Source organism: Heptranchias perlo, unplaced genomic scaffold (assembly GCF_035084215.1).
Source record: "Heptranchias perlo isolate sHepPer1 unplaced genomic scaffold, sHepPer1.hap1 HAP1_SCAFFOLD_63, whole genome shotgun sequence".
NCBI classification, from domain to species: domain Eukaryota; kingdom Metazoa; phylum Chordata; class Chondrichthyes; order Hexanchiformes; family Hexanchidae; genus Heptranchias; species Heptranchias perlo.
The window spans coordinates 3,498,988-3,509,056 of record NW_027139655.1 but is presented as its reverse complement, the minus strand read 5'-3'; the positions used below and the strand labels follow the sequence as shown (position 1 = coordinate 3,509,056).

General features: G+C 45.1%; 1 protein-coding gene across 1 annotated transcript; it reads left to right on the top strand.

The window, feature by feature from the left end:
• Positions 1-1,630: 1,630 nt before the first annotated feature.
• Positions 1,631-7,878, top strand: LOC137317686 (probable G-protein coupled receptor 139). The gene is made up of 4 exons (XM_067980855.1): positions 1,631-1,700; positions 3,864-4,756; positions 6,806-6,857; positions 7,502-7,878. Exons 1-4 carry the CDS (start codon positions 1,631-1,633, stop codon positions 7,876-7,878), a joined length of 1,392 nt encoding a protein of 463 aa, XP_067836956.1.
• Positions 7,879-10,069: the final 2,191 nt, after the last annotated feature.

Genomic DNA, 10,069 nt, shown 5'->3' with positions numbered 1-10,069 from the left:
GAAGGCACGCCTGTCAGAAGTAGGACAAATGGACTGCAGATGCACAAGCGGCCAGAGGGGGAGGAGCAGAATGTTTGGGAGGGGCTGTCGGAACTGGTAGTTTATAGAGATAGGGAGGGGTGCGGCCCTGATGGATTCAAGTGTGAGAAAGAATAAAAATAAACTAAAGGCTGAGGAGATTGGAATCCAAAGCAAGTCAGTAAGGGCTTGAGTGATTGGTGAGTGACTCACCAATCAAAATACCAGGGGTGAGGATGGAATCCCTGGCAAGGATGTGGAGATTGTGGGGCCAAAGATCATGACTTCTCAATTTTTAACTGGAGGAACTGATGGCTCATCTAAAACAGAATGTGGGTCTGACAACACAAAGATATTGGAAGGGTCAAGAGAGGCGGTGGTTTTGTCAGCGTCCATCTGAAAGCTGGTCCATGTCTGTGGACTGTGTCACCAAAGGGCAGCATGTGGATGAGGAAGAGGAGGGAGCCAAGGATTGAACCTTTAGAAACATCAGAGATAACGGTGATAGGGTGGGAAGAGAAGCTTCTCCTGGCTGTGATCAGATAGGTGAGTGGAACCAAGTGAGGGGAGTCCCAGCAAAAGAGGTCAGTGTCCGATGAATGAGATGGTGACGGGTGGGTTGTCTGTCGGTATGGAAATGGGGAGGGTTTTAAACCCAAGGATGAGAATTTTAAATTTAATGAATATGTAACTGGGAGCCAGTGAGGGTCAGTGAGTCCGAGCAGGACCTGGTGCTGGTTGGACACGGACAGGAGTTTTGGACGAGCTCACGTTTATAGAAGGTGGAGGTTGGGTGGCCGGTCAGGAGTGCATTGGAGGAATGGAGTCTGGAGGGGACAGAGGCATTGATGAGCGTTTCAATGGCAATGGGTTGAGGAAGGAATGGAAGCGGGTGAGGGAATCACGGGGCCTTTGTGATGGAGGTGAAAAAGGGTCATGAGCTCAGCTCGGTTTTACACGGGGCCAATTTTACTGGAGCCGTTCATCAATGTAGAATAAACGGGTAAACATCTGCAGTAAAATAGCGGAGAGAGGAATGTCAATGGGACACGTTCAGTGTCCGTCCCCTAATATCACCCACAGTCATTTCTAAGCTGCAATCCTCAACCTGCCCTTTAACTGTCCTCGTCTCAGAAACTCACAATTCATATTTTAACTGGGAAACTGCAGGAACAGAGTGAAACGGGTCTGCTTGTGTCCCTGGATTCAGTGCACACTGCGGAGACATCTGTCTAAATTATAAATGAAACATCAGGAGTGAACATGGTCAATATAGTTATATAAAAGCTGTAAATGAAGCCGTGTATTATTGTCGGATCAGCCCTGTATGAAAACAGATTTAAACTTTATTCCTGAGAGAGGTCTGATTGAGTAATAACCTGGACTTTGAGATGTTTGTGTTTTATTCACCACATTATTTACAGCGGAGTCAAAGCTGCTGATATAATGTGTTTGTTAAACTGACTGTAACTGATAGCAATGATCAGGAGTATAACCGTGTCAGTGGAGACTTATCCCCTGTATAAATCAGGGCTTGTTGGAATGGAGCAGCTCAGAGTGCCTGCTGGAGTTGTGGTTTCCAGGGTAACAGAAGCCAGTGCTTCTCACAGAAATGGGATATTCAGTAATCAGTCAGATAATGCTAATTTATTATCCAGTTCTTGCAGCAATTGGAGTTCCGGGTAAGCCATTATTTCATCTGTTAATGGTGTAAATCGGTGTTAACTCTGCTGCTGTCCTTGGCAAATTGTTTTTTGTCCCTGCATATTTTACACAGTCACTTGTTCTGTTGTATTGGTTGAATGATGGAATGTGTTAAGTCTCTGCTCTTTCGGTATTGAGGCGCTGCATTATATCTGTCATGAATTTGTCCATCCAACCCTGGCATTGTTACTGCATTATTCTCTGTACTGAATGTATTGGGCTAAGAGTTGGTATCAGACCATCAGGAGATGATAACAGTTTCTTGTTGTGGAACTAACCTGTCCTGGAATATGTTTTCATCAATGTGTTTTCAGTGATTGATAATGAGACAGCTCACGGTCTCAGTGTTACAAGGAGGCAGCGGAATGTCCTCCCTCCTCAATAACATGCTTCAGTTTAACTGGGATTTTAATGTATTTATTGGTGATCACTGTTATGAAATATTATTTCATTATGTGTGTATCTGACGCCGCTTCAGATGTCTGGTTACTGAACTGAGTTTTCTGCTGAATCTTTCACATCTCCTTCTCTGCTTCACTGTGGAAGAATTCACTGACTGTCACTGGACTTCACTGTAAAATGAAATGTTTTGATGTTTTGTGGTCTCAATTTGCACTGTCCCTGTTGGAATCAGCAGCCCTTCTATTTACCTGTAGTTTATAAGTATGGTGTTGGCGTTTTGTAAATTGAAGAATCCCGCCATCTATCCCTATACCCTACAATTACTGGAGAAGGAATCTCAATTATTGTGAGATCTGCCTGGGAGAGGGATTCGATTCTGTTCATTCCATGATTTGTGGATGAAGTGAACAGTGTAGGTGAACAGGTGGAGACTTGGATGATCTGTAGAAATATTAAACTATTCCACAGAGGCTTCACTATTTAACAAACTAAGATTGCGAATCGGAGATTGAAACACGGGGCTGGTGAACAGAATGCAGACACAGGATGATAGGATTTAATCGGATATGAAAATGGACTTGAGATAGGGAGTGGAGTGAGTGAAAGAGAGGGCGACTGAGAGGGAAAGCGAGAGGCTGTGGTGTGAATAATTCATCAGAATGAACTGCTGAAAATTCCAGTGCAATTAAACATTGAAAATGTGATTTGAAGGTGTTATTATGATGTGGTCAGATTGGGTGAGTTTTTATTGTGGGACTCGCTCCTCATGTTCATATCCCTGTCAGGTCCGTAGTCTGTTTATGTGAATTTTCCTTGTTTTCCAACTTAACACTAAATACAATTAAAATTTGCTAAAAAAAATATAATCAGAAATGTCTTGATTGTAATGAATTGTTCGGATACAGTACGTTAAAGTTAAGTGAATTCAATAAACAACGAGGTTGATTTAATTAATACTTTTTAATTTAATTTCAAATGAATTACAAAGTAAATTTATTGTACACATTTTATAACTACACAGGTTCCCTGACACCAATAACCACAGAAATGAACTGTTGAATGTATTATATGGATTGTGTTAGTGGGACCCATAGATTAGATTTCCTCTCACACTCTGCTGCAGTCTCTCCCTGTGAATCCCAGCCTCTCCTCCCACTGCATTGAATCCTCTGTCTCCTCATCCGTTGCTTCAGTTTGTCCACTTTCCCAAATCTCCTGCTCCTGACTCCCCTCCAGCTCCTACATGTCCTTTTCCTTGTCCCCCTCCCAATCTCACTCACTGGCTCGGGCTCCAGCTGCCTTTCCCATTTAGTGCCAGCCCCTGTCGGAACAATTATCCCAGAAAAATAAACCAGCTGCACCTTCCCCTGTCCCCTCACATTCCCCACCCTTCCCTCTCTTTCCCCGTCCGTCTGGAACCCAAATCCGGCTTTTATCCGCTGGATTCCCGGTGTGTAAAACCCCTTCTCCCTTCCCCACCGGCACTGCGCCCTCACTCAGCCCTTCCAGTGGATCCAGTGCTCACTTTATTCACTTTCTGTATCCATCTCCCAATTCATTATTGATCATTGTGTTTAAAAACATCTCTCTGCCCGAAAGCGCTGCCCAGGTCAATCAATCACTTTCCACGCCTTGATGCAGCAACAAAGCTGGAAATTTCACCCCAGAGCCTCTCAAAATGCTGCTTTGGCTCCAGGTCTGATCAGTAATTTCTCTGCTTCCTTTTCTCTCTCTTACAGTTAACTTGGTGGCGATTGTGATCCTGTCCCGAGGAAAGTGCGGTCTCTCCAAATGTATCAGTGTCTACCTGGTGGGAATGGCAGCGGGCGATCTCCTGGTCGTTATCACTGATCCGATATTCAGCAAAATTAATGTGCTCTATCTCCCATGGTCATTCCTGGATATTACTCCCCTGTGTAGTTTTATTCTCTCTATGACTGAAGCAGCCACAGTGGTTTCCGTCTGGTTCACAGTTGCTTTCACCTTTGATCGATTTGTGGCCATTTGTTGTGAGAAGCTGAAAACGAAATATTGCACCGAGAGAACGGCGGCTGTGGTTCTGGGAACAGTGAGTGTGCTGGGCTGTTCAGAGAGTCTTCCCTGGTACTTTATATATGAACCTAGATTTATAATTGATAATGTTCCCTGGGGTTGTGAGATTAAACCGAGCTTCCTTACTTCCCCCGCATGGGCCGCATTTGAGATGTTGCACCTCATTTTAACCCCTTGTGTCCCGTTCTGTCTGATTTTGCTGCTCAATGTCCTGACGGTCAGGCGTATTTTAGTGTCCAGTCGAGTCCGCAGGGGACTCCGGGGCCGCAGCAATGGAGAGAATCAGAGTGATCCAGAGATGGAGAACCGAAAGAAATCCATCATTTTACTCTTCAGTATCTCGGGCAGTTTTATACTGTTGTGGCTGACACAGGTTGTGTTTTCCATTTATGTACGAATTGTGGACATTCGGTCTTATTACTCCTTCACTGACCCTGGTTATATCACAGAACAAACAGCGAAGATGCTGCAGCTTCTCAGTTCCTGCACAAACACGTGTATTTATGTCCTGACGCAAACTAAATTCAGAGAGGAGCTGAAGAACGCGGTGAAATACCCATTCAATCTAATTGTTAAATTCGTGAAATCATAGAAAGAGCTGAAGGGTTTCAAGCACTAGAACTAAATCTCATTTCATACTCCATCCCCTACACTTCCCAGGGGATGGAAAGTACATTTTATATTAGCCACACAGAGACATTAAATGATCTGAAATATGCTTCTGATATTATATTTTATTGAAATTCTCATCTATTGAGGCAGGATTTATTCTGCAGGCAACACGTGCATTTTTGTGCAAAATGATGGCACAAGTATCTCAGCTGGACTTCATCTAAATGGCCGTACATCAAAATTTGCAAAGTTGGGAGTCAAAGGAGCTGCTGTGGGACTGATCAGAATGGGTGCATTCCAAATAAATGGAGAGGGGGTGAGAGAGGGTGAGAGAAAGGGAGATAGAGGGAGGGAGAGAGTGAGCGAGAGAGAGAAAGCCACAATGATTCACGAAGAGGGAAAGGGTGAGAGACTGAGACAGGGAGCGATAAAGAGAGGGAAAGAGAGAGGGGGAGATAGAGTGACAGAGAAAAGGGAGAAAAACACAGACATAGAGAGTGAGAGCGAGAAAGAGAAAGAGGGGCAGAGAGCGACACAGGGAGCGGGTGAGAGAGAGATAGAGAGAGAAATAGAGAAAAAGAGAGAGGCAGTGGGACAAAGGCAGAGAGAAAGAGAGAAAGATGGACAGAGAGACAGAGGGATAGAGAGAGAGAGAGAGAGAGACAGAAGGAGAGAAAGATGGAGAGAGGAGGGAACACAGAGAAAAAACAAAGGGACAAAAGAAATATCATGATTAAATAGCGCAGAAAATTAAAACAGGTTCACATAAAAGGGATAGGGTGTGAGTGGGAGAGAGATAGAAACAAAGAGAGGTAGAGACAGAGTTACACAGAGAATGAGATAAATAATGAGAGTTTGTAAGACTGGAGAGAAATAGAAAGAGAGAAAGAAGGAGTAAAAGAAAGCATATATTAATATATATACATACATATATATATATATATATATATATATATATATATAATGAGAGCGAGCAAACAGACATGGATGGAACGAGAGAGAGAGACTGACAAAGAAGTGCAAAGTGATGGGAGTAGAAGTGGAAATAACAAGATAGAAAAACAGACAGAAAATAAATAGGGACAAACGACATAAACAGAGAATAGACACATTTTGGTGTTTAATCCCTCACTGCACCTCCATTTTCCTGTTAAACATCAGCTAGTGCCAGTCTCGCTCAATGTGTATCTATAACTATAGTGCAACAGTAATTTAACAGGACCAGCAAATGAACTCTTTCCGTCTCTCTCACCATAAAAAGCTCTACCTTGCCCCTCAGTAAGATGGATGCCTTATTGGTGGTCACTTTGTTTCAAGATCAGGGCGGCAATTTCGTTCAACTTTCATGGCGGTCAATTTGTTTGACATTGCCCCCATGCCCGCCGGTAAGTTGGCTGCCTTGCCCCGCAATAAGATGGCCGCCTTGCAACTCGGTAAGATATCCAGCTTGCCGCTCCATAAGATTACTGCCTTACTGGCTGCCATTTTGTTTCAGGTTTATGGCGTTGAAGTTGTTGTTCATAGTTTCATATTTTCATAGCAGGTACGGCACAAGAGGCGGCCAATCAGCCCACTGTGCCTTTGCCAGCTCTTTGAAAGGGCTATCTAATTAATCCTTTTATTAATCCACATTTGTCCAAGTGGGTATTAATTTTGTCCCTGTTTACTTTTTTCTAAAAGCTTCCCCACCACCGAGGTTAAACTGACTGGCCTGTAGTTGATGGGTTTATCCTGACACCCTTTTTTGAACAAGGGTGTAACATTTGCAATTCTCCAGTCGTCTTGCACCATTTCCGTATCTAAGGATGATTGGAAGATTATGGCCATTACCTAAGCAATTTCCACCCTTAGTTCCCTCAGCAACCTGGGGTGCATCCCATCTGGACTGGATGACTTATCTACCTTAAGCACACCCAGCCTTTTTAGTACCTCCTTTTAATCAATTTTTAGCCCTTCCATTAACTCAACTACCTCCCCTTTTACTGTGATTTTGGCAGCAACTTCTTCCTTGTTAAAGACAGATGCAAAGTACTCATTTAGTGCCTTAGCCATGCCCTCTGCAGCCATGCGTAAATCTCCTTTTTAGTGCCTAATCGGACCCACCCCTCTTCTTGCTTTCCATTTTTAATTATATGCCTGTCGAAGACTTTTGGATTCCCTTTTTGTTCGCCTATTCTCATAGTCTCTCTTTGCCCCTCTTATTTCCCTTTTCACTTCTCCTCTGAGCTTTCTATATTCAGCCTGGTTCTCACTTGTATTATCAACCTGATATCTGTCATACGCCCCCTTTCTCTGCTTCATCTTACTCTCTGTCTCTTTCGTCATCCAGGGAGATCGGCCTTTGGTTGACCTACCTTTCCCACTCGTGAAAATGTACCAAGACCGTACCCGAACCATTTCTTTTTTAAAGGCCACCCATTATTCGATTACAGTTTTGCCTGCCAATCTTTGATTCCAATTAACCCGGGCCAGATCCGATCTCAACCCACTGAAATTGTCACTCCTGCAATTAAGTATTAGATTGCTCCTTGTCCTTGTCCATAACTAATCGAAAACTCATGATACTATGAACATTGTTCCCTAAATATTCCCCCATTGAAACTTGATCTGCTTGACCCACCTCATTCCCCAGAACAGCGGAACGGGAAGCCTTAGTAATCAGGAATGATGCTGAGAAGAGGCTGAGCTTGCGGAAAAATCACCGCGCGCTCAGGTTCTACGCTGGCCGAGCAGATGCAGGACGCCCCGTCCAGCTGGACCATCCCCCACCACCTGTCCCAGGTGGAGAAGTCCCTGAGGAGGAACCCCTTTGACCACAAAGCCCTCAGACAGTGTTCGGCACGAAACGTTCTGGGTGACCTGCAGGGAAAGGAGGGCGTGGCTCCGATCGGGCAGTTCCTTGACCAGACGGCCGATGCCATTTGGCAGAACGTCTCCTCGCCGGAACTGACGAACAGGCACCGGGATGTGGCCTGGATGGTGGTGAGAAAGGCCCTTCCAGTGCAGTCCTTCCAACATGCCCGGAATATCAGCACCACTGCGCGCTGCCCTCGAGGCTGCAGCATTGCAAGACCATCATCCACCTCCTGATGGACTGTCCCTTCACGCGGGAAGTGTGGAGAGAGATGCATTGGTATCTGTCCCGGTTCATTCCCACACCTCAGTAACACAGGACGCTGTGCTCCACGAGCTCTTCCCAAGGACACACACCAAGATAGATATCAACTGCTGATGGAAGACCATCAACTCGGTGAAGGAGGCCCTTTGGTCCGCCTGAAACCTATTGACCTTCCATCTAAAGGAGTTGTCCACGACCGAGTGTTGCTGCCCTGCACACTCCAAGGTCCTGGAGTACGTGCTGCGGGACGCGAGGTGCAGCCTGCACAAAGGCTCTATGGGGAAAGGGAACCGTGTAAGGCCATCCCACCTTGTATTGGTCACCATGTATTGTGAAATATGTACTGTGATTGAATTGTAATATTGGGATCATATTGTGTACGATCTGTTTTGTATTAGTTTGAATCTTATTGCTTTGAAATTGTGATATGTAATTTGAAATCTGTGGATTCTTACATTTTATGAAACAAGGTATATTTTGTGAAAAAATAGTGTGCAGAAACTTTCGAGGAAGTTAGAAATCAAACCTATAATCTTCTGACCTGTAGTTAGACACGTTACCCATTGCTGCACTGGCCCAGGTAGTGGAGAGTAAGGAGCAGCTCACACTCCCACATACCTGTGGTATGAGCAGGTACCGAGTCAGTCTCGGTCATGCCCACGTGAATCCACGAGTCCGGGAGTGTCAAAAGGCGCACAGTGAACAGTTCCCAAAGAGAGTAATCCTTGCTGCTTCCCTTCGATCGCTCAGCTGGGAGTGCAGAGGACTGTGGTCGAAAACAAAACAAAGTCATCCTTAGGTTGCTGGTTTAATTCTGGCTTGAAGAAGAGAGTGTGCTTTTGGAGTAAGCAGCAATTAGGTCAAGGCCGCTTTCTTAGATTTACAGGCAGCCGACAGCTTAACATGTTGGTGCTGAGGCACAGGAGAGCTCTTTTCCTTTCTCAAACCTGAAAGCTTTCTGTGTCTGCCCGAACACGACAGTTTTGCTCGAGCATTTACCCCTGTCACCAGCAGGGAGTGCCTTTGAGTAACAACACGTCAAACCTCACTCACTTTCAGGCAAAAAAGCCTTCCATCAGTCAGTCAGTCAAACAGACAGACAGGGCTCTCGCTGCTCCTCGAAGCTCGTGGCGGGGGTTGGGGTGCTGTGGCTTTCCGGTGACCACATCTGCCTTCCGCATGCTCAGGGCTCTTGTCAGCATCATTCTCGATTACTGTGCCTTCCCGTTCTGCGGTTGCTCACTTGCAAAAACTCGATACCGTGGATTGGAGCAAAGTATTGAATATATTCAGGGAGTTGGCAATTCGTGGCGCCGCCTGGAGGCGAGTGTTAAGCGACCATTGTGAAGGGCAATTTGGCCACCGCAGCTGGGGAATTAGCTCAAATGGTAGAGTGCATACTTGGTATGCGCGAAGTAGCTGGATCGATGCCCGCATTCTCCACTTGATGTTTTACCTTGGGGAATTGTCCCGAAACAAAAATGGTGTTAGATTTCAGCAAATCCATAACTCACGTCAATCCTAAGCTTCGATAAAGAGAGGTCAAGGGGCAGTAAATCTTTTGGTGTGCTGCACTAAGCAAAAGTTTTTGATTTTGGTGTTTAGCAAAGATGGAAAGATGAAGTGAGACATGGAAAAAAGCTTCACAGGTCCTGATATCCATTCTGTGGATTGAACTCAGGATTTACAAAGTTAATAAAACTAATGCACTCCCTGCTGTGTTCAGGACGCACTTATGATAGAGACTGCCAGGCAGCACTGCCAATTAGGACAGTTTGCAAGCTATCTGTAGTCATAAAGTAATGGGCAGTTTGCAAGAACAATCCAATCAGGTCGGAGTTGACCAGACGATCTTCTGATTTGTCATTAGAAACGTTCTCCACTGCTCCACTGGCCTTGGTTATGCAAAGCAAGTAGCAGCTCACACTCCCACAGCGCTGCGGTATGAGTAGGGACCGAGTCAGTCTCGGTCATGCACCCGTGACTCCACGGGTCAGGGTTTGCCAAAAGGCGCACGATGCACAATCACCAAAAAGAGAGCTATTTGCTGCTTCCCCTCGATAACTCAACTGGTGGGAGCTCAGAATAATAGTTAATTAAACTCAAAGCAAAGTCATCCTTAAATCACTGTTTCAATTCCGGTTTGAAGGAACGTGTCTGCTT